This window comes from Phaethon aethereus (genome assembly GCF_964289735.1).
Source record: "Phaethon aethereus genome assembly, chromosome: 2".
Lineage (NCBI taxonomy): Eukaryota > Metazoa > Chordata > Aves > Phaethontiformes > Phaethontidae > Phaethon > Phaethon aethereus.
In genome coordinates this window covers 140,665,014-140,690,456 of record NC_138582.1, presented here as the reverse complement: position 1 = coordinate 140,690,456, position 25,443 = coordinate 140,665,014, and the positions used below count along the sequence as shown (strand labels likewise).

The window sequence follows — 25,443 nt, the reverse complement described above, 5'->3', positions numbered from 1 at the left end:
GTCACTGTTTGGGTATAAACAGGACTGGAAAAGCAGATTCTTGCATGTTGGGGTTCATCACTATAAGTTTCTCTTTCTAGTTGCTCTCCCTGGCACTAACAACTGACTAGTCATATCCTTTTTCCATTTTTTTTCATTCACATGTTTCTCCTACAACTAACCTCTTCCCCAGTTTCCCCCAGCTGAGAGTTAAACTGTCGCTCATGCTGCCACAGGGAGTTGCCAAACAAGTAGCAGAGCTAGAACAACTGCTTTAGTTCTTTATTAACTTTATGGACTTATTAATGGCTTAAAAATGTGGTTATACCTATGCACAGTGTATCTTAGTAAGCATTTTTCTGTAAATCTGTGAACCAATTATTTTTACGGCTCCAGCATTCTGGAAATTGTTATAGTGACAAAGTCATCAGATGGAAAAAAATAAATATTAAGCCCTTCCCCCCCCTCCCCCACTTCAGTTAGAGTATTCAGGGTATGTAATTTTTCTTCATACTCTATGGACTGGGAAGCTTCCCCTTGCCCCCAGTTGTAAGCAGAAAAGAAGCTGAAACAGAAAACATCATTAAAGCTTCAGGTGGACAGGACATATATGTATGCACAAGGATTCAGTTAGGTTACTTCCTGATGCTGTAGGAAATCCAGAAGTTTTGCTGCTTGAGCTGCTGTCATTTAGAATGAATATCATCCTGGTACTCACCCTTTAATGCACTGTGGTTTAGCAACAGCTATTCCCAGAATATACTAGCAAAACAGGTGTGAGAGGGAAAATGAATGTAGTAAGTGTATGACTGTGGTACATTTGACTTATTTTTACTCTGACAATTTGTTCCAGCTGAATCAAATGGGAGACTCCAAGACTGATTACAAAGATGCTGTTGTACTTATACCAGGGCCTGGCTTGTGGTGGCCTCAGCAGGATTCTGGCTGAATGAATTCAGAGTTTGTTTTGGATTATCAAAACTCCACAACTTTCAATGGTTCACTGTGTTACAGTTTCAACAAATGTAAAAGGCAGATTTGATGCATATGTGAAATGATTTTTCTATTTTCCCTGCCTGTATCAAGAATTCAACAGTCAAGACAGGAAAAAACATTGACTAATTTAAGGAGAAAAATGTCTCCAGAGCCTGGATTAATCCGGTTCGGTCCAAACATTCTTCTCAATATATATCATAGAATCTTTGGGTTGGAAGGGGCCTTTAAAGGTCATCTTGTCCAATCCCCTGCAATGAGCAGGGACATCTTCAACTAGATCAGGTTGCTCAGAGTCCTGCCCAACCTGACCTTGAATATTTTCAGGGATGAGGCATCTACCACCTCTCTGGGCAACTTTAATATATGTCAGTTCCTAAAAAACTGAAGGTCAGTGAACTGACAAAAAGTGCTGTATCCTAGTCACTTTTATTCAGTTTTACTGTTTAGTTGCTTTCCCCACCATTTGGACTTTGTTTTCTTGATTTAGCACTCCTTTTTTGCTGAAGAAAAGATCCACACTCTTGCTTTAGGGCTCTCCATTCAGTTTCCAAAAATTAGGTGTTTGAATTGCAACCACCAAAGTAATGCGCATTTCCTTTACAAATACTTTTTACTGAGAGCTGAAGGCACTGGAAGCATTTCTGTTTGCAGTGCATATAAAAACTTTTTTCCAAGTCTATTTTCATCTTCTATTGGCATTTTCCCTTTAAATCTGTTAACATTAATTTCAGACTAGACTTTAACAAAGAACAGTTTCAGCTAAAATGAACTCTTGCCTTATCAGAACAGCTGTTTATTAATGACCATGAAGAGCATGAATGGAGTCTCAGCTGAGTGCATGCCAATTAGTTTGATACAAACATAGGAGCATGATAAGATACGCATAAAAGCTTTGCCAATATTTGTGCATGTTCAATCTGCCTCTAGCTTTGCTAGTTTTTTCTACTTCACTCAAGAAGTAGTATCTTAGGTTCACTCTCAAGTGAGCTTTAGGAGCACAGGCTGCTTTGGGCACTCCTGCACCACAGCTCTTCTCCTCCTGACCCGCCTTTCTTCTACCTACCTACTGTGAAACCATCACAGTGGCTTTCTGTGATGTGGTTATTTGCCCAGGCTCTGATCTGATTCTGTTTAATAAACAGAAGCAGCTAAGCCTAAGAGAAGAGAGGAATTAAGTCAGTAATAACTTTACAAACCTTCTTTTCTTGCTTTTAGCCCTTTTGTATGAGTTGTGGGAGTAAAGAGAATGTGGTAGGGTGTTTCACATGAGCAAGCAGGTTTAGCTGAAGGTGGTCTTTGTGCTAAGCCCCTCTGCTTCACAGCCGTGCCTCCATACTTAATGTTGTGGTTTAGAGCAACAGAAGACAACATCCTGACTAATATAATATGTCAGCTATAATATACTATAATACAAAATCAGCTATAATATACTGTATTGCATAAGCTACATCATGTTGACAGAACACTATCCACACTACAGATTTAGCTGACTCTTAACTAAGAGTGGTATTTTTTTAATTGAATTGCAATTACATTCTGGAAGCATGTTCTGGGGCAGATGCAGGCAAAGGTGGACAGGCTTAGGGTGCATCAGCCTGCCAACAAAGAATAGAGGCACACCGACTTGTGATACTTGGCTTAAAGTCTTTCCTTTAGTGAAAGCTTAAGTTTTTATTTTATATTTTAAGATTAGTGAGACTTAACCCCTTAAACATTTCACTGTTATTTTCTACCAAAATTTATGTTTGCCACAAATTTGCTTTGAATAGAGTTTTGGAACCTATTTAATTTGTTTAGCTTTTTAATGTCCCTTCATGTAAGAGAATGCAAACCAGTGGTTACAGTATGGGCCTGGAAATTAATAGGCACTTCAACAAAGATACAGGATTAAAACACTTTTATGTGCAGGACATGTTTGTAACCAGAACAAAACTGTGAGTTCTTCACAGATTTAAGCTTCTTGGTTTTGCTTTCATAGTCCTGGCTAAGATTCATAGAAAAGACACCAAGACACAGTATATTTTCATTTGCCTCCAAACCGAGCAGGCTTCCAGTTGAATACAGAGGTGGCTGTGTGTTGGAAAGGAAAATTTGGTTTTAAGCCACTTCTGAAATAAGCACGTTTTTTTGTTAATTTTTCCTTGTCTTGCTCTACGTGCCACTTGGGGCTGGAGCACGAAGGCAGGAGGTGTGCTTTCACAATGCCTCTCCATAGAGGGATAAGTGCTCAGTTACACAAGCCATACATAATCGTCCTGCCATACACTTCTGTATAGAAGCTAAGTGTTGGGTCATTTTTAATGTGCTGTAGAAATCTCATGTGACTTGCTCAAGGTCACTCTGCAGGCCACAAGCTATCAGGAATAAAAGCAGTGAATCCTGCTACTCTATAGGAGACCAAACTGCATCCCCCCCCCAAAATGTGCAGATAAGGAGAGACCTTGCTATGACTGCAGTGTGCGTGGCTTTGCCTTCCCAACCTCCCTCAGGAACTCTAGGGTGGCCACTGTGATTATTCATGATAACGTCTTTCTCACTCTCAGCTGATAATTGTCCCACTGTGATCTGACAAGTATATTGATATCAACAACCATTAATATCGGGCAGCAGAATAGCTCTTTTCCATAGCACCTCTCAAACTCTGTTAAAGAGATTAAAAAAAAAAAACCACACTGCTAGTACAAACTTCTGAAAATAAACTGGGCTTGGCACAGGAATTACTGGTGAATGAAGTTCCCTTTTTTTGAGTGGAGGGAACACTTGAAGTCTATTTTCATTTTAATGGAAACATTTTTTGTCAGCCTGCCAATTCAAAATAAGGTTAGCAAAACAAGCCTAAAATTAGTGAAGGTGTAGTACAGCTAAGAAATTGTGAAAGCACTGAGTGAGCTAAAGCTAAATACCATATTATGGCCCTAGTTGAGCACTTTATATAGGTCTAAAAAATACATTAATAATAAAATAAAAGCCAAAAGCTTGGGGGTCTGTTGGGACATGGTTAGATAATTAGCTCACTGTATGACAGGTAAATTCAGATCCAAATATTAGTCCTGTCAAGAAGCGGATTTAACTTTAAAAATATCTTTTTTTCTGGCTTTAAATTGTTAAAACCCCAATCTGCCTATTGTAAGTTATATCAGGAAGGCAAACTTGTAAATATCCAGCCAAACTTTTACCATGAAGGTAGAATCAAATCAAAATTAGATACATTTAAAAATAATGGAGAAGATTTTACTTAAGAGGAAAATTAACTAAATCTAAGCTCCTGAAGACTTGTGGCACTGAATGCTTAAGGTATTTGTTTAGTGCTCATAGTAATTACAGTAAAATATTATACACTTCGGGACACTTCCATGACTCGTGGTTGCTCACTTCCTTCTATTGTACATGAAGTTTATCTTTCAGGGTTTTAATAAAGAATACTGTCTCCATTCCCTAGTACTGAAAAGAATCAGATTCTTGTTTCTCTAGCTTTTAAAATCACTATTTTTTTTAAATAACCGGGGAAGATGGAGCTTATAGGAGTGGTATGGCTCATCCAAGTCCAGATCAAGGATGTTTTCAGATACTGATTGTTGATTCAAGGGGTTTTTTTTATGTGGCAAGAGAAAAGCTTACCACACAAGGTTACAGCTAACTATTTAATATTTAGTTTAGTTTAGGACAAAAGTATTTAGACCATTTTTATTTTATGGGAATGTTTCTGTAGTTTAGGAAGGTGGACTTCATAAGGAAAATAATGAAGTCTGCAAATCAAAAAATCTGAAATCCATTACTGTATATCTTCAAAGGTCTTTCTCCTTCCTCAGGCTGATTTGAAGCCTAGAGCCAGTAGACTGTAGGAGGGCCCAGTTTAGTCACTTGCTGACTGAAGGCAAAGTGGGAAAATACACTGTGAATGCAGGGTAGCCGGGATGCACTGTGCAGTAGGACCTTTAGGAGATGCTAAGAAAAGAAAATGTGAATTTATTGTCTGAGAGGTAAAGGTCTTTGTAATTTGCAGTGACGGCTTAAGTCTCACAGTATCCTTTGTGGCCAGTACAGTAAATACTATTTATTTTGTAGATGGGAATACTTGTTCAAGGTTGTGTGTCCCATTACCAGAAGACAAAAATGAGGCTGACATGTACAACTGAAACTGAACTTTTACCCTTTCTGAATGAGTAATCTCCATGAATTGCAGCATACATGCTGAGATAAGGCAACAGCTGCCTAACTTCTTCAGCTAATTCTCTAAATATGTCTTCTTCCTCTTCCTTATTGTTTCTATAAACTGTGGGAAATAAAGAATTCCTATTTATTGTTTCTATCTCTCTAGTGACTCCTGTTTTCTTACATAATTTCAAATAAGCTGAATTAGTAGGAGGTAGGCCAAGATGACAATGAGTAAGTTTGAGGGCTGAAATTCTCAGAATCTAAAGGAGTCTGCGTTTTGGGAAATCTCCCAAAACTTGGGAGATGGCCGAAGCAGTATGTGGCTGTAATAACTATATTAAAAAATCTGCTCAGATTGAAACCTTTGACTTTCTACACACTCAAGGCAGTCTTTCATTAATTTTTCATTAACAGAAAATTCTGGTTCCCCAGGTATGCACAGATATTTTTTTCCTGTGGAAATGTCAAAAGTTAGATTTAAGATAAGGTTCAGACCTGAAGCCAAGTGTATGTCCAGATTTTGAATACATAGTAAGCTGACAGTTTTTAAACCAGAACTTGGAAGCAGATTTTTTTTTTTTTTCTTGTCTTAAGCCTACAGTCAAGTTGGCAAAGGCAAACTGAAAACCTCATAGCTTTCATTGCATAACATCTGCAAGTTGAAAGGGATCCAGTTCTGGGAATCTGTAAGACTGACGTAAGCTTAAAACTTTGTCTTTGAAGCATGCTTACAAAAAGGGAAGGGAACTTGTCTGTGAGATCACTGAGTTTTTGGGGGTTTTTGTGTCCAAGCTGGTGAAAAGTACATATCAGAAGTTACTAGCACTGTTTCGCATGCAGATGGCATCAATGTTGGCTGTCTTCTAAAAGTTTGCATCTCCTAATATGGAGAAGCTGGACTTCATCTCTTGCTTGTCTCAAGCCACCATTTCAAGGACTATTAAATAACAATAGTGGTCAGCAGAAATAGCTTAAAGAGCTTTTTTGAATGAAACAGGTTTTCATCCAAAATCTCAGTTTTACACAGTTTTATATACATTGTAAATCTAAGACCCCACTAATTTTTTCAGTGAGGGCTCTAATTAAATCCTTGTTATTTGCCTTGTAGATGAACACAAACCAGTTCAACCTTTTTTAAAGTTGAAAATTGCTGTGTATCTTTATTGCTGTACTATTCGGGCTATTTGATAGAATCATGTGAAGAAGAATCAAATTATTTTCTTCCAGAAGAAGGGGAGGGGGGGAAGCAACCAGCCAAGCTGATTAATTTCCTTTGATTAGCTCCTTCCAGCTCAGCCACTAGCGTCTCTGCAGCTTATGTTCTTCCTCTTCTTAGTAATTTTCATCAAGACTGAAATCTAAATTCTTTATTTTGAAATGCTTTGCATTCAGGATGAATAATGGCACTTGCCAAAACTGGGGTTCTTGGTCTGTGGTGAGGCATCTTTTACAGACGTGTCTCTTGTCTTTCTTTTCGTCAGTTCCTCAGCCAGGAAGGGGGACCAGGTATATGTCCATCTTCTGCTAGGGTGGAACTCGGTGGTTTAACTGACCATAAAAACTGTGTATTCCTGATCTGTAAATCTTTAGGAGTAATTTATAAAGTCATTTGTGAATACTTACAGTTGGAAGGGCTTGCATTAGTCTGAGGTTAATAAAATTTTATGAGCATTGGATCAGCTGTACACTGAGGAAAAATCTTCAAGTGAAGAAAACTTTTTATTGAAAACATCTATGTCATCTGTTTGCACTTGAGCTGGTTTTGTGGTTTGATGCAGCAGAGTGAGTGACAAATACCATTATACAGCAAAAAGTCACCAAATAAAAACTGTATTGAAAGATTTAACTTTACCTTTGAGTAGCAGATATGGTCAGGGTTTTTCTGGAGATTTTGAAGTTACTTTGTTTCTTGCCACAGATGAGAACCAGCACTACTGGAAAGTAGTGTAGAAGAGGAACTGCCATAAAATAAAAACAATTTGCAGTAGCAAATTCAGAAGTTTCAAGTTCTTTAGATAGCTGAAGAGATATCTGTATTTGGGATAAAAGTCAAACCAAAACTCTGAGGTTGAGCAATCTCTTAATATGTGGATACTAAATTACATTCCGTAAATATCTTGCATATTCCAAATATACAGGTGACTTAGCAAATCTTTTCCGGAAAGTATTTCTGAAAGATGTAGCTTCACTGATGTTCCAGTGGTTTACATCCAGTAAGATAATTAATAAGATGAATTTTATAATTTTGCTCAGTGTTGAATCTTATAGCTAATGCATGTGTGCTTTTTGTTATTTTAGGAAATCTATCAGTGGTGTGGCTCATCATGCAACAAATATGAGCGGCTGAAGGCTACGCAAGTTGCTGTTGGCATTCGCGACAATGAACGAAATGGAAGGTCTAAATTAATTACTGTGGAAGAAGGGAGTGAACCAGACCGACTCATAGAGGTATTGTAGTATGTGTACCAGTTACTGATGTAGCTGTGAATAAAGTGGGTTTTATACCTCAGGAACTAAACAGGATTGGGCTCAAACCTTATGTTTTTTAAGGACTCCAGGAAGTCAGATTTAGGTTATGGTAGGCCAGTGTATACTACTTTTCCCTCCTTATCCAAACAGCATTAAGTTTATTGAGCAGTAAAGTCTGAGATAATTAATCATCTGAGAATATTTTTTCAAAAACTACATGCTTGCTTTTTGAATCAGCTATAGGATAATAGATATGAGCCATGCTATTAATTCAGAACCCCACGCTATGTGCTCCATATGAGGAAAGAGCAGCTTCAAGGTGGGCTGATCCTCACAACAAGAGGAAAGACATAGAATTACTATGGCTAGGCTGTCAACAAATGTAGCAGAGTGCATGGACACGCATGGGGCCAAGCATACTGGTTTGCATAACCATTTCTATTACAAACTCTTATGCACCTAGCCTTTAGTAACCCTACTGAGCCCCTTCCTCGTATGTTTAGAAAGCTTAACCTTTTCCTCAAAAACCAGAATTTAGATTTCATAACTGAGTTGATCAAAGTAGATTGCAAAAAAAAAAAAATATCCTCAATTTATGGAGTTTTCAGATCTTGAAAAAAATTAATGAGTACTAATGCATTGTTGCAGGCTGCATACTAATAAAAGTATTGTCACTTGACATTTGTGTGATAAATTAAGGTTTTTCTATTCATTCTCTAAAAGGAAAGAAGAGGGAAGCAGCGTCGTAAAGCAGTCCTTTAATAAAATGGAAAATGTAAAGTTAGAACGTTGTCTTAGACTTCAGATTAACTTCAGGAAGTAATGCTAATGGTGCATGCAGGTATGCCATTATTGTTGGTGGTGCTTACATTCAGTTTGGTCACATGGACTATAACTGGTTATTGCGTAATCAGCAAAACATGCCAGGTGCTGAGCTGCCAGCCCTTGGCCATGCTAGCTGTGGTGACCCCTTTGGATGATCTGTCCATCTGCTTGCAAAGACTATTTGCCTGTGGATGCGAGTACAGATGTGGCTGTGCTCAGAGGCACCCAGGACCCCGGAGATTTTTGAAGGAGAAAACCCACAAACCAATCCTCTATCTGGCTTTTTACTTCCTTGTGCAGACTTCCCGCGCCGACTCTGTTGTGGCACATACTTTACGCCTGTAACTTTTACGAAAAGAGCACAGGTTGACAATTGGAGCCCAACCTCATGCTCCTTACTTGAATCATGGTATTGGGTCGCAGCCCGCTGTGTGCCGCGGGTGGGTGGCACCGTGGGAACCTGCTGGCACATACCGTGGCAGCAGCCTCCTATGGCCAAGCCTGTCCCGCGGTTACCGCTCGCGGCTCTGCACGGGGCTTCCGATAAGCTCACGTGTGAGCTGGGAGCATTGATCAGAAGAGCTGCACTTTGCACCTCTTATCTGACTATGGTACAGATGCAGATGCAAAGTCAGACTTCTGTGCCGCCGCAGCAAGGATGCGGACCCAGTGCTGCGATGGCCGTCGGGAGGCAGGGATATGCTGGCCTCGCCCCTGCATCTGCTTGCCAGGCTTTTTCAGCTGGGTGTAACTGTTGTTTTGTAGCAACCTTGGCACATGATTAAGAGCAGGAAAAAGGCCAAGGTTGCATTTTGATCCTCTAGTGCATTGTTATTCTATCGGAATAAATCTTTTCTTCCCTTGCTCAGCAGTGTATGCAAAGTCTCTGCTTTTCCTTTTGGATTGTGAATACAGAGGGAAGAAAAATGGGTAGTTCCATGCAAGCAGATTCATGGATTTTATCACCACTACTGTAATGAGCCTGATGCAGGTGAGTTTGTCGGCTGCCAGGGCTTACCTTCTCGCCTGCATCGGGCTGGGTAGCCTTGCTTTTGGAAGTGCTGCTCACATAATGGGGTTTGCAGCTGGGCCATCACCATCCCAGTCCAAGCTCTGAAATGTGCTGCTAATAAGCCAGTAAAATAGTTAACCTCACAAACATATAAAAACTACCAAACCCTATTCCAGCTCAGATTGTATGCAGTTCCTGGTGTTCTTCGTTTTGATTTCTCCTTGGTCCCACAAAATTGTCTCTAACTTGCTATAGCAGTTGCCCAGGCTGACTGCTCTGAATCTAGCATTATGCTTGTTTTTTCCCTCTGCATCAGGAAGGATGGATTTTTGCCATCTCCAGCTTTCTTAGAAAAAGGTTGATTTTTTTTTTTCCTCTAGGGAAGAGAATGATGTACTTTAAATATTCATTTTGTCATCCAGTATGCCTCTGAAATCAGAATAAGATTTCCTAAAATTATGTCCTCTAATAAATGTCAGGAATCATTCCCCCTTCCGTGAACTAGAAATCTGCTTCCGTATCAGCGGCTTAACTTGCTCATGCAGCCCTGCTAGATGATGTTCGCCAGGCAGGGGCTGAGTACCCAACCATGAGTACCAGGGTGCACAGGCTGATTCAGCCTCCCTCCTGCTATGGGATTAGCGGAGGCAGCAGCGGCCATGCCAGGCTTTAGTGCTTCCCGGCCTGCCCTCCTTCCCGTTGGGAGTGGGAGAGCAGTGGGTGAGGTGAACTAGCCTGACAAGGGCAGCTGCCCACTCCCAACTACCATTTTCAGCAAGCACCTGGGAACAGGCTGGCACTGCTTGAACAATTTGCCCATGGGAGAGAGCTGTCTGGAGCATGCTGTAGAGCCGGATGAATTGCTGTGGCAGGCCAGCAGGATACAGCTTGCTTGCCCTGGGAAAGGCGAGTGGCTAGAAGCTGGGTACGTGAGTAGTTTTGACAGCAGCAAGCCCTTTTTTCATCTGCCATAGTGACCAGGGGCCACTCAGGAACACACTGTGACCATCCTGTGCTCGCACTCGGGAAACGCAGCCTGTCAGGAAAGCTCAGACCTGCAGTGGGTGCACAGAAGGTCTCGCTGCAGGAATCACTGTAACTCCTTGACTGCAAAGAAGAGGCAGAAACTTTCTGTGTGAGCCCATCAAAGGTGTTTAATCTACCTAGTTTCACCTCCATGTTTGCACTTTAGGTGAGGTACTGACTGGCAGGTTTAAATAAGCAGTGCTGTATAAGGTTGCTGCCTCGGAAATTTAAAAAATAAACTGACCACCTTGGACAAATTGCTGCTGGTGCTGCTCAGTAACTGTGACTGGTCTCCGCAGTCGCAGCTGCCCATAGTAAAATTCACCAGATGCCAACTCTGCTCTGATTTTCTCACATAAACAGCTGAATAGAGTTACTCATTCTGCTGAATCTTAGGCATGAATGTTCAAACTGTGTTACAGGAAATTCTTCATCTGCATGGAACTAATCAAAAAATAGGCCTTAGCAACACTTGAGTCAGTTTGGTCACTCTACAGTGACCACATTAGGGTTAGAGCTAAATACATTTCTTTTTTTTCCTTTAGCCAAATGGAACACTAAATATATGGTGTCTAAGCTTACCAAAATCTTCTAGGGTCAGTTGCTAGCCCTGTCAAACCCCCTTGGACTGACTGCACTGACATTGATTCTTGTCCTTCTGACTGCTTGCAGTGGCAGGCAGAGATCTCACAGCATCGCATTTGTATACCCAAGGGATCACTGAGATCACCGCGGTCTGAGAGTGCAGCCACAGTAACAGGTAGCCGTGCTCAGGATGGAGAATTTTCTAACTGTAGTTGGAATCTCTGCTCTAACTTTGAAGAGAGGACAAACTGAGGAAACTGAATTTTAAAAATATCTTCCCATGATCTCATTATTTAGCATTATGAGAAGTGGTGAGTGGGATGGGTGAATGACTGAGGTACCCTGTTTTCTTTCTCGAGTGAAGTTATTGCCTACTGTTTGTCCAGTGAATGTGTAAGCTGTGTCTCTGCTTTCAAAGTAATGGCAAATTAGAGAAACAAGGAATTAGAAATGTCTGGTTTTGTGAAGTTTTCTAGACAGTCAGCAAGCCGAAGCTGTTTGCAGTAATGTAGGAAACAGAAATTCAGTTCTGAGTCACCCAAGGGAAAGATGCAAAGCATCCAATACTCCCTGCATAGCGCACCAACACCTTGATCTGGTATCATACCTCTAGAGATGATGTAGGAGAGGAAGAGAAGGTCTTAATATATTTGCTTTACTGTACTTCTGTAATTTGAAATATTACACACCCTAAAAGATTTTTAGATTGACAGTACTGTTCTGACTACAGTCTCATCTCCCTGTGATAGATTTTAAGTATCTCAGGCAGCTGTGACAGTCTGTGTGCAGGATGTAAGAGCCAACGAAAAAATAAGATAATCAGAGTTTTAACTAAACTAAGTATTGAGCCTGCATCAGTCCCTTCTACTTGATGATGAAGTGTTCAGTTAACACTTTTCAGGATGGTTCTTGTTTTCTGTGCAGTCAAAACTGTCTGATTCTTAGGACAGTTTTATTGTTCCCCCACAAATGACTCCTTTAAAACTGCAGCTCTTGGTAGCCAGTTATTGCTGCAGTTTTTACTGCTGAGGCTTTTGGCTTTTGTTTCATTTTTGTAAAGGTTTTTGATGTCATGGCTGAAACAATGAAACCTGAGAAACGTGACTGTTGAGGTCTAAAATCACAAGAAAATGAAGGGTCATGTTAGTACGCATCTTTGAAATCACTCCTCTGCCTTTAAACAAAAAATGCCACAACCTTTGTTTACTCAGCATTTGCAGTTGTCGTGTGCTTGGTTTTGTTAAGAGTTCTAGTGGCCTTGCAACAGATGAGTGCCAACTCACTTCTCATAAAATACTTGGGTAAATATTCACCTAGTTTATATCTATTTGCATATTGAGCAACAGAAGGAACCTCTTCCTCCTTGCTGATAACGCAGCCTTTCTCTTCCCTCCTTTTTCTTTCAAGCTCCTAAGAAATACTTAATCCTGAGAATTCCTGAATGCCATTGTATTCAGTGATGATTGTTTTTGCACGTGGTGTGAATAAACACTACTCGTGGAGGTATGGGAATGGCTTGATCATATTACAGCCAGTCACACCTTTCCACCTCTGTAACTGGAAAGGGACTGGTAGCACTACACAGTGCTAACTCAGTCATGTGGATAAAATCTCAAGAGCACAGAAGCTAAGAAGTGCCCGTCACAAATGCAAGTTACAGAGACTGCTTCTCTAGAGACCCAAATAATGCAAACATCACCACGTCAAGCTCCAGTAAACCTTAAATTAGCTGGAGAAGATGTCTGGACATATGGACAGAAGAGCAGGACCACCCCCTCCTTTGTTGTTAAATTCAAGCCCCTAAAAATTATTTGCTGCAGAACAAAGTTATTTCCAAGGGCAGCACAGAGCACAGTGAGGTAGCTTGGAAAAACTAAGGCTTGCTGTGACTTGTGAGTAGCATAAATGGGTTTGATAGTGCAAGGGCATGCTGCTCTGAAGGAGCTAGGCAGGTTCCTGTGGTCTCTGGTCCTGTCACATGGATCATTGCATAAGGCTCAAAGAGCAGCGCGTGTCCCACCCGGTTGGTACCTGCTCCATTCCCAGAGCTGGCAAGAGTAGGATCTGCTGTCACAACTCGGTAAAAGTAAAAAGTTGCTATTGCTGCTCTCATAACATTTGCATTTCTTTGTGTTCCCTTGCTTTTGGTTGTGTTATGAGGTCAGGTCACACTAAGGAGAGGTTTATTTGTTTTGTATACAGAGGAGTGGAGGAACAGTGGGGGTGAGGGTGATGCAGGATGAAGAGGAGGAGAGGTAATCAAATTCCAGGCATTTGTTAGGCATTAAACATTTGTTTAGTCATGTAGCTTGTACACAGATTTACTCGAATGCTATGAATTCATATGCTAAAAATTGCATGTAACTATTATGGTCCAGCCTGACCAGTTCACTAGCAAGAAAATGCTCAATATGAGCATGTACAGAATCACAGAATCACTAAGGTTGGAAAGGACTTTCAAGATCATCAAGTCCAACCATTAACCCAACGCCACCATGTCCCCTAAACTGTGTCCTGAAGCGCCACATCCACACGTTTTTTGAATACTTTGAGAGATGGTGACTCCACCACCTCCCTGGGCATCCTGTTCCAATGCCTGACCACCCTCTCGGTGAAGAAATTTTTCCTAATATCCAATCTAAACCTCCCCTGGTGCAACTTGAGGCCATTTCCTCTTGTCCTATCACTAGTTACTTGGGAGAAGAGACCAACACCCATGTTGCCACAACCCAAGTACACTAATAAAGTCACATTAGGCCAAAATATGCATGGCTTTGGGAACATGTAAGCCCAAGTATTATCTTTTATTACCTAATTTGCGACCATTGGAAAAAAATGGACAAGCTTCCAGAGAGTTTTGTGAAATAAATGCCAAAAACTAATTTCAGTCCCAGAGCAGAGGCAGTAAATGCCAAGAATTAATTTCAGTCCCAGGGCAGAGGCAGTATTGAACAGGCACATACAAAGAAAAATTAACACAGTGAGAGAGGGGTGAGGACAATGGAAATTCTACCAGTGCCCAGTGCAAAGACTCAGCTATGCAGTCAGACACACAGAGAGAATTTAACTACATTTTCATGAGAATGCAAAGACTTAAGAAAGCTAATAGGCAGAAAACAGCAAAACTACTAGCTATGGTTATTAGCTGTAGTTGCATAAGCTACCCAGATGAACATGTAACTTTCTCAGTCTGCTTTGAAACTATGGGACAAGTTTACCCCTCAGGAAAACAAATACACTTCTTCACTGTGGTTTTGGTGGAATGGTTTTGGGTATACACAGGTGTCAGCAAGAGCACCATTTCTGTCTTCACATTTTGAACAGTGAGTAAGAGTCTGTAGGATATGAACTCAAAATAGTCCAGGAGGAAAAACACTATGCATGCTAGTGCGTGTTTCACAGCAATGTCTGTCCAATCTGAGGAGTGGAAGTTTATTAATCATTACACTGTTTAATTAAAATGTTTGATGGGCTATGAGTGTAGATACAAAGTACAAACCACTTGCTCTGTGGGGAGCCAGTTTCAAGCTGTCAAAACCGGCTGTCCTGTTTTCTTTCTAATTACTGAGTGTATCTCCTTTATTAAGGACAGTCCTTTTTCTTGATGCAAATTTCCATTTAAAGGACTTAATTATGCAACCTGTACTCAGACAACACATGAATGGCTTGGATTTCAGTATAGCTTAGATGCTTTGCACTGACTGTTTGGCCCAGTGTTTTCCCAAGGCACAGGTAGAAAATCAGCAGGGGTTTTGCCTGAGAATGTCAGAGAGCGGTGGGAGGACTCTTCAACAACATTGCGAGTTACCCATAATGTTCTTCAAGCTGCAGTTTTCAATCTTGGCTGACTGAAGCCAGGTACTTAAATGACAGTCGACTGAATAGGAGCTGCAGGTGGCAAGTACATCTGAAAGTTGGGCTTTTAATTAAGTCCCTAAATATGAATTTCAGTGCCTGCATTAGAATTTTGCTTCAGAAAATGATCAGGTATATCCTACTGCATGGCATGAACCAAATCGTTTATGAACAGCTCTAATAATAGATGGATGCAGACCTAATTTCTTACGCGAGGAAAGATACTTCTATACTAGGTATTTTAGTGAATTTCTAAAATCATAATGTGCTTGGATGTGCTTGCAATTAAATTATAATGTGTCTTGTTTGCATTTTTGTGGGTGAGAAAACCACTCATCTTTGTTATGTTTTCTTCTTCAGCAGCTGTAGGGCTTGCAGGGTTACCACATTAGTCAATTATAATCTTATAATTACGTATTAGAATACTAATGGCATTTGTAATGGCTTTTTTCCTTTCTCTGCTAGAATATCAAGAAATCTATTGATGAAAAACCACTATAATTTTCTGTTATTAAATGAGCATAATTAAGAAGACAAGGCCAAAGAAAAGAGTTGTTAGCAGTTATCTCCACATGGAGTTGTTAGCAGTTATTTGCATGTACCTTGTAGCAATGGGGGGATTTAATGGAGAAGAACTGAAAGGGCAGAGTTTCCTTGCTGTATAAAAAGCTCAGAGATCACAGAATCATTAAAGTTGGAAAAGACCTTTAAGATCATCATGTCCACTAAACCATGTCCTGAAGTGCCACGTCTACATATTCTTTGAACACCTCCAGTGATGATGACTCCACCAACCTCCCTGGGCAGCCTGTTCCAATGTTTGACCCCTCTCTCAGTAAAGAAATTTTTCCTAATATCAAGTCTAAACCTCCCCTGGTGCAACTTAAGGCCATTTCCTCTCGTCCTATCGCTAGTTACTTGGGAGAAGAGACCAACACCCACCTCACCACAAGCCCCTTTCAGGTAGTTGTAGAGAGCAATAAGGTCTCCCCTCAGCCTCCTCTTCTCCAGACTGAAGAACCACAGTTCCCTCAGCCACTCCTCGTAAGACTTGTGCTCCAGACCCCTCACCAGCTTCGTTGCCCTTCTTTGGACATGCTCGAGCACCTCAGCACCCTTCTTGTAGTGAGGGGCCCAAAACTGAACACAGTATTCGAGGTGCGGCCTCACCAGTGCCGAGTACAGGGGCACGATCACTTCCCTACTCCTGCTGGCCACACTATGCCTGATACAGGCCAGGACGCTGTTGTCCTTCTTGGCCACCTGGGCACACTGCTGGCTCATATTCAGCCGGCTGTCAACCAGCACCCCCAGGTCCTTTTCCGCCGGGCAGCTCTCCAGCCACTTCTCCCCAAGCCTGTAGCGTTGCATGGGGTTCTTGTGACCCAAGTGCAGGACCTTATTAAATCTCATACAGTTGACCTCAGCCCATCGATCCCACCTGTCCAGATCCCTCTGCAGAGCCCTCCTACCCTCCAGCAGACCAACACTCCCACCCAACTTGGTGTCATCTGCAAACTTACTGAGGGAGCACTCGATCCCCTCATCCAGATCATCGATAAAGATACTGAACAAGACCGGCCCCAGAACCGAGCCCTGGGGAACACCGCTTGTGACCGGCCGCCAGCCGGATTTAATGCCGTTCACCACAACGCTCTGGGCTCGGCCATCCAGCCAGTTCCTCACCCAGCGAAGAGTAAACCTGTCTAAGGCACAAGCCACCAGTTTCTCCAGGAGAACGCTGTGGGAGACGCTGTCAAAGGCTTTACTAAAGCCCAGTTAGACAACGCTGTTCCTGGAATCCCACATCTCCCCAAGACAAATACACCTTGAAAGGAAATTTATTTTTTCTTTGTCTTTTTTTTCCCCACCAGGTCTGCTTCATCCCAACCCCTGTGCAGAGCAACTCTCAAGGGATCTCTGCACAAGGTTGCCTTTGAATTTTCTTTAGTGAAAGTTCTGCAGTGCAGGAAGGGCTCAGAGAGGAAAACTTTGTAGGTTTTTTTCAGAGGAGTCTGCACATGCACAAATTGCTGTTCCCTATCCAGGCCATAAACACTGGAGTAAAAGTCCTCTCACATCTGGGCAAGGGTGAAGAACAGCTCTATAGAAGAAACTGTTCCATGTATTGTGGATCAGTTCAGTATTTCCAACACCACCGAGTGTGTAACACTGAAGAAATATGTAAATATAATTACTATATTTACTGCAAAGCAGGTTATTAGGGCCAGGTCTTTTGCTTACGTAACTGCCTATGACTTTGATACTACCTGGCTTTGCCTGTAAAAATAAGAGGTAGATGAAATTACATAAGCTGGATTGAAATATTGCAGTAATCAGTGTTGCAACTTCCATTTTTTAAGAGCTGTAAATCATATCCCTTTTGTTGAACATTTTGTCTGCTTTACACAAAATTTGAGGAGAGACAGGAACTTAAAAACAGAAATTAGTTAGTGGAGGGCACCTAAACTGGCAGGAGCAAATTATTTTCAAAGAGCTAAGCAGGATGTATCTCCTGTACAACCAGGTGAAAGAAAAATTCTTGCTCTCTCTTTTTCTGTCATAGTAAATATTTAATTTATTTCAAGATTCAGCACGAGACATTAGAGAAAATTTATCAAGATACTCTCTGATTTGCTTTCTTAAAATTAGAGTCCAAATCTGTGCTTTGTCTTGGATGCAAGAGTTTAGATGTCATACCAGAGAGGATCCCCTGGCATACCTGATCTATTGGTCTGTATGGGACTGGAAATTCTGAGCTTGTAATTACAGCCAGTGGTGTTCTAGGAAAATATTTCAGTGCCCTGAGTATTTTTTTTCACCTTCCTATCTCATGGGCTGAGTGCTGAAACACCTTCCTGCAGCTCCCTCCGCTCGCTCTCATGCTGCTGTGCATCCCTGCTGCCTGCCTCTCCCTCCAGCCACTACGGATCCCCTGGGAACGCTGGTTTTCTAGCAGGGTCGCTGGCTGCCCATCACCTGCTGCCGCCTCCAGCTCATTCCCTGCTGCTGCAAGCTTCACAGAGTACGTGCCATCCTCCTCCTCTTTTTCCCCCAATATTGATATGGTCACAGCCTTGGGACCAGCGTGTGTGGTGGCACTGCAAATGCCCTGCTGCAAAAGTGGAGGCACTTTAAGGAACGAAAAGCTGTGAGTTTTGTCGATTTTATCAGATTAATATTCTTTGTGTCTGAGGCTCCCCGTGTGTCATTAGTTACTGATTTATTTCCATTATTTTCCAACACTTAGGCATGTACTATCATGCAGCACATAAGTTTTTTTTATCCACAAGTCTTTCAAACTGAGATCTGCAAAGCTACAGAGATGTCAGTGTCTGCCTAACTTTATGTTCCAATAAAACAGAAAAAAATGGGCACCTCAAGCACATGTGCAAATCTCTGCAGGATTTGGGTCTCATTTCTTCTTCATTCTCTTCTGCTGGTATCAGAGGAGGATGGAACAAAGGAGTAAGATTAAAAAGATGAGGTAGAAAGTATTAGTATAAATGCAAAAACGATGTAGGGGTGATTACTTAACTGTATTTTTAATTATGCTGCAGGTAGGCAGGTCACTGAACAGCTCAATTCTCAATGTTCTGTAACCAGCAGTAATGGTTGCAAAAATTCTGCTGTGTTTGCATAGTCACTGCCATTCTCCCTCCTGGTCTCTTTAGTGTCAGATCCCAGTTCATCTTGGAGGCATCCTAAAAGCCAGACATTTGAAGACAACATAGGCTGGGGGTTTCCTCAACTCATTTCATGCGTATCTGATCTCAGCTTAAATAGCTAGCTTAGATACTGCCAGCTGTGCAGTCCCAGCAGGACAGAAGGTATCTTGCTTTTCCTCACAGGCAAACTATTGAAAAACCTCGAATTTGTACTCTCAGGACTGATCTAGATACATTTTTTACGAACATGTTATCCGTGGCCTGTTTCACAGAGCGGAAAATTAATGTTAGAATGTCATTGTCATACCAATAAAGGCTTTAGATTCAAATTATCCCAGACAGATATATAAAGTTGCAAATATTATATGAAAAACTGTCAAAGCCTAATGCCCTATTTTTAGGAAGTTAAGCACAGAGCTATGAATAAAATTATGATTTGCATTTGAAATTCCTGAGACAACAGAAACTGGCTAAAAATGTAGGCCATAATTTATGCATCAAAAGTGCCATGAGCAACTGATGCGTTTTGCTATTTTAAAGCAAGCCAAATGCATACAGATCAGGTTTAGACCTTAATACCAGAAAGTCCTTTTGATAAATGATATGGTAAACCACCCCCCAAAAATAACAATGTGCCAGAACTATTTGTTAGCATAAACCATCCTTGTGTCTGCTTCTCAGTACATTATGGTTGTTTCTGTCTTATTTTCACTCTCTGTACAGGCAGGTGGGAGGTCGTCTGCTCAGGGTGAGCATGTAATGACATCTTTTGTTGCTGGAATTGTTAGTGACAGGCAATTTCAGGCAGAAATCCTGCTAGGTACCTGGGAGCAGGTTAGTGACGGGATATTTTTTTTTCCTGTTGGGGAGTGTAATTTTTTGTAAGACTATGAATATTTGTTCAGATTGATGGAAAGAGTTCCAGCTTACAGTAACCACTGAAATAAGCATATTCAGCTATTCATTATCTGACCAATGTCAAAAATCGTTTTTGCTTGGACCAGAATATCCTCTGCAGTGGTTGTCCTCTGGCAGGAGAAGCAGTAAGCCAAAATGATTAGAAATGAAACTGTGGCCGGTTACTTTAGCAGCGAAGCCCTAAAGGCACCTTTGCCTGACGATCCTCTGGGCATACGTCTGTGCTGGTACCCGTGGTCAGCCAGGTGGTTACTAGCCTGCATCATGGTCATCCTTTCCTCTCTCTGACGGGTTTTTTCCTTTTACTGGCTAATGAAGTAGATATTTGAGGCAATGTTTATTTCAGAGAGACATTCTTTGTAATATTCTTCTCTGCTTTGAAGGTTAATAAATATCTAATCCTTTATCTATCGATGAGTTCACGCTGTGCCTATAGTTCAGACCTGTTGTCCTGCACAGAGGATTTATTCTCTGTCACAGCCTACACATGTACCTTCAGTTTGTGGAAGGAGGATATACTTCCTTATGTCAGAGCGTGCAAGAAAGTAAATGATGAGCTACTAATCCTGATTGTTTTCCAAAAGTGTTAAGTAATAAAATATCAGGCCCAAAAGACAGCTTTAAGCTATGTAAATGTCTTGCTTTTCTTTCTATTGCTCTTAGCATATAAAGAGGGGAATTTGAGTGTTTTTGAGATTTGACACTTGGGATCACACAAATAGTTCAGTTTCAGACCCATAAACCTAACCCAAACTGTGTGTAGTAAGAAGAAACACAAACATAGTGCTCGTGTACACAAGTTAAACTGTACAAAACTGGTTCTCTCTCTTAATTAACCTTCACCTGACGTGTTCTATTGTTTTCCTAGTTGGATTTTCAGCCTCACTGAACTATTTAAACTTCTTGCTCCCATTAAATCAATATCAACTGTTTTATGATGCAGAGCTGGCTTCTCTAGTTATGAAGACAATGTTTGCTAAATTTCTTCTTTTGTTGAATTTATTTTAAATTATTTATCTTGTCACATTCCTACAGATTAGAAACCTTTTGTCTGTGATTTATTCTATTCTTTTTTAAGGGCAATGGAGTGGTATTTCACTTGTCAGTAAAAGATTTGCCTCTGTATTTTGCACTTCTCTGAGGGGGTGCAGATATTTACAGAGAAGAGCTCATGCACATGAGAGTATGAAAGGGGATTATGGTTTTGCAGGCAGGATATGGTACATTGCATCTATCACAAGATAAGAGTGAACTTGGGCAATTGTTGTAGAGGAACTGACGTTCTGTTGGTTTCCACTGTGATATTCTTGCACTAACCTAAGAGCATCAACACAAAGGTTTAACAGAATTTTAAAAACCAAAACTTTTAAAATTAATGCAGATTGACTTCCTGTTATACTCCCCATAGACAGTATCTAAAAGTGTGGAGTTAATGAATACTTTTGCTAACTCGGCAGTCTGATGCTCTCATTGAGAGGTAAGCTGGCATTAGGCTGTAGCCATGTACAGCAAGGTAGGTGCTGCTGTAGCCAGCTATGGGCATCTTATTCCGAAATAGCTGTGATGCAGACTAAGCTTCAAGTGGTTAAAGAACCTCACGTATACCGTGCGGTTGGCATGTGCGCACCGGCGGTCACTGCAGAATAGCGGCACTACGCCTGTGTGCGCCTTCGCTGGGGCCGGAGTTGCTCATGCTTTTCTCCAGGACTCTTGAGAAACCTCACGCAGGAAGCAATGGTGGGGAGAGGATAAGCATCATTCTGTAGTGGAGCAACAGAGAGCAAGGGGTGGTTTAACACCTTAATCTGTCAGTGGCAGATAAGGTGAAGAGATTAAAATCGCTGTGGTTTGGAAATCAGCAGCTGCAAAGAAAGATGCTAAGCCCAAAGAATGAAGAAGTTGGGGCATGGGTATGCTTTCAGGGCCCATAATTATTCTTCAGATTATTTCTACTACAGTAAATAATAATAATAATTTAAAAAGTGGTTTCAAAACCTGTGTGTGCACCTGTGTATTTATGAGAGGTTATAGTTTGAAGTTGCCAATACGGTTGGAAAGATGGGGAAAAGTGTGGCCAGGCTGTTTTGTGTCCCCAAGAGAGCACTGCTATTTTCAGGTGCGTAGGGTGGATTTATGGGTCTGAAGTCTTGGCAGGTTTGCGAATCAGGGTCTTGAACCTCAGAGCAGCCCAGGAGAGCCAGCCTAGGGCTGTCAGTACACTGGGTCGTAAGATGTAAAGACCCAGTGGAGCAGCCTTATGTAGATAAGAATCAGAAGACTCATGTCCTTTAAGCTGTCTCTTGGTTTAAGAAATTTTATTGTGGAACCTTGCTGAAAAGCTTTGGGAGCCTTTGACTATAGTCTCAGCTGGCATGATTTGCTTCCTTTTTGATGCATCACATGAGAATTATCTGTATAAAGGCGAGGTGCCCCTGGAGAGCTGCCATTCAGCCAGCCATATGCTTAGGTAACGATACAACCCAGTTCCAGCACAGCAGTTAGTTGTTGTTCGATACACACTTTGTAATCTTACTAATAAAATTACCAGTTGTCATAACATCCAGGCATATGTGTGGCTGTGTGTGGACTCAGCTGCAGCATGGGAGTTTGCCTTACAAGGAGGAAAGACAGCTTCTCTGGAAGTCATTTCTTTGGGACACAACATTTTTTTCAGCATAAATTGCTTTCTGTTTAAGCACAGAATACTTCATATATTGAGTTTATATAGTGCATGCTGTATCTCTTCACAATTGGTGTATTCACATACCTTAGGTCATTTTAACCTTTTATCTTCTGGTTTTGATACCAACACACACAGGTATACATACCCGTTAGTGATTCAGCTCAAGGCTTATTCTAACGGCTGCGTTGGCTGCACAGACCTCCTTACAAGTCCTGGATTTCTTATCTGGTGGGAAGAGAAGCACATCTTGTCCCTTGTTAACAAGGGCCACCAAAATGCCAGGATTTACAAGCAACTGTGACTTCAAATGCAGGAGAAGGGAGCACCCTCAAGACCCTTCTCCATTTATTTTTGGGCCTCTCTGAGAAAGTGCAGAAGAATTAACAAAAATGAGTAACATTCCTTTTCTGCTCGCCTATGCTGAAGCACGGGGCTGGCTTTGGCCAGAGAAACTACTGTGCAAGCTGCTGTTTAGTCAATTGTGAGTCCATTTCCCCAGAACCAGAACATCTCTGCCCTTTCCAGGGCAGTTCATCTCATACCTGTAACTGCACCTGCGCAAAGGAGGTTCTGACCGCTCTCTCTGTGCCAGTACTGATGAACTGAGATTTCCGAAGATAAGACTTGGGGAGTCTGACAATAATTCTCTATCTAGTTCAGGAAAACATTTCTACATGCAGCTTTAAGACACCAACAGGTCAGGCCAGCCATCTAAACTGTGCTGGGGCCAATTTTAAAGTCCAGTTTTTAAATTGTAGAGGCTACTTGGTTTAATTGCACAGTCTAGGTGCTCCACGCATCCATCTCTGAATAGAGAGGCTGCTTCTCTCAAGATGCTTTCACAAACACCAACAGGCACTATTTAGCCTTATTTAAAATATTCGGAGTGGCACTTACATAGTTTTCAAAAACCCCTGGGCAAGCAGAAAATTTTAAGAGCAGTTTATTTTATATCACTTAAAGTGACTTACAGCAAAGCTGCAAAATAACTGTGATGGCACAGGTATTCTATATGCGTGGCAAGGGAAAACACTAACTCTAACTGTATCAGGAATCACAATTTTTTGTGTATTTTTTTGGTTGTATTTTTTTGCTGGAAAGACCTAATTAAGCAGAGAGCTAGTGAGAATGGACTTCTGAAATTTTTATTAACGGGACTCTTTAATCCTTTTAGTTGTTACTGGGAGTCAAATGTTATAAAACCCTCAAACCTATTCAGTGTCTGTTCAGGTAAAGATGCATACCTGTTGTTCGGCAATTTTCTGACCTTTGCATTACAAAGACAACATTATTCTTGGTGCCCTACGGCTTGTGTCTAGGCTGCTGGTCAGTGTGAAAATCTAGGAAGGAAAACATTTTCAGAAACCTTGTGCCGATATGCCACATACGCCCACTGCGTTTAGTCATTCACCAGCACGGTGGCACTCTGCTAAGAACGTGTAGCCCTACTTGACCTATACGTTACTAAATCTGCAGCCACATAGTGTAAATTCAGGAAATGCCGACTGATAGCTACTGGAGAGGTTACGTCTTTCTTAAACCCTCAGGGCATTATTTTCTTGTCTTCAGTGAGTCACAAGTAAAATATTTTAGCTTAAACTGCAGCAATCACACTTAAAATGGCTTTTTTTTCCCACTATTTTACTGGGTTTACCAGGTCAGGAAACTCCACAGACAGCAGATTTATATTAAATATTTAGGTTATATTGGGTTTTTTCCCAAATTCTTTGCAGCTGTATGCTTTGTCAGGCTTCCCTGTTATCAAATATTTACAGTGTTTTTGCAGGTGATTCCACATTATATGCTGATGCACTGTGTCAATAGGAAGGCTGGAACCACCCATGTACTTGATGTTAATATTTAGTTACTCAGACACATCAATTACTGCTACTTTCACTCTGGGACATAATTTCATAGAAATCCATAATATTCTGTATATAACATTTGGATCTGGTCATATATGAATCATTAAGGAAAGGTCATTAAGAAAGGGTAACTAGGATCTAATAATGATTACCTGACCATAACATATTCTTGATGAACCTCTGTAAATTTCTTGTAGTGACTGTAGTTATAACATCACCCATGGTGTAAAACTACTATGATGTAAAACAACCAGAGTGTTAAAATTGGTGGTGGTGGAACACAAAAATGTTTTTCTCACTCCATAATTTTTTTTCAAGACCTTAGCTAATTTTTCCACCTTAAAATGGGATTAAGAATCTGTAATTTTTAAGATTTTTGAACTTGTAGTCTGATATCTTATATTGTCAATTGAAATATCTTAAAAGATAATTTCAACTCATATATTTCACTTCGCTTTAATTTTAGTATTGTTAAACATTTCAAGAGTAATGTCATTCTAAAAATACATGCTTGCTGACAGTTTAGAAGTTACTGGGAGGAAGAGGGGAAGACAGACCTATAAACACACACACATAAAGTGGGATCACATAAACCTTTCTGTTTGGTGTATTTTTGTGTATGTATCCTTTGTAGCTTTTCTATACATATCATTTCCAATCCTAGTATATAGACAACCAGCAAGTTGGCCTGCAGTAAAGACAACATATAGATCTAAAGCTGTTGGAGATGTGACACAGTTCTTTTTAAAATTTTCCATATGTTCGTGAACAAGTCACCCACGGATGTAGTTTGGATTTAGATTGGATTATATGTAAAGATGATCCTGATTAATTGATTACTGGGACAACACATTACAGTGTTTAGGTATTTATATGATAGTATACTCTCTCTCTGCATTGAATTTGTTATTCTCTTGTTGTACAGGTTTTAGGGAGCAAGCCAGTGCTTCCCGAGTGTGGTGATGATGATGATGAGCTGGCCGATATTACAAACAGGAGAAGCGCTAAACTGTATATGGTAATTTATTTATTTGTTTGTTTGCTTATTTTAGTTAGGTACACTCAACAGTATTCTGGCATTCACTCATCCCTCATATATGGAGTTCTGGCTTCAGTTACAGAACTGCAGTTGTGTTAGTTGATTTGCAGCCAATGGACAAGTTTCTCAAGGGATGTCAATCAAGACAGCCCAGGTAATTTGAGGAAAAAAATTGATTAGAGTCCTATTTACTCGGGAGACAAGTTAAGCATGGCCTATCAACCACTCAGTGCAGGTCAAAGAAAAATTAACTGGTCTTAAATCAAACTTTCTCTCCTGTCTTCTTGATTTTAACAGTGAGAGTTTTAGTAGTCATATATGATTTACTTATTCTTAGCAGAGTTTGAGAGATGAACACTTATGTTATA

At 40.8% G+C, this 25,443-nt stretch overlaps 1 protein-coding gene across 1 annotated transcript in view; it reads left to right on the top strand.

The window, feature by feature from the left end:
- The window catches only part of SCIN (scinderin), a gene marked incomplete at its 3' end in the record, with an annotated part of 52,047 nt that overhangs the window by 11,653 nt on the left and 14,951 nt on the right, over positions 1 to 25,443 (top strand). Inside the window, exons 4-5 of the mRNA XM_081996502.1 lie at positions 7,429 to 7,578; positions 24,962 to 25,054. Of these exons, the coding sequence (XP_081852628.1) occupies positions 7,429 to 7,578; positions 24,962 to 25,054 (243 nt within the window). The remainder of the gene's footprint in view (positions 1 to 7,428; positions 7,579 to 24,961; positions 25,055 to 25,443) is intronic.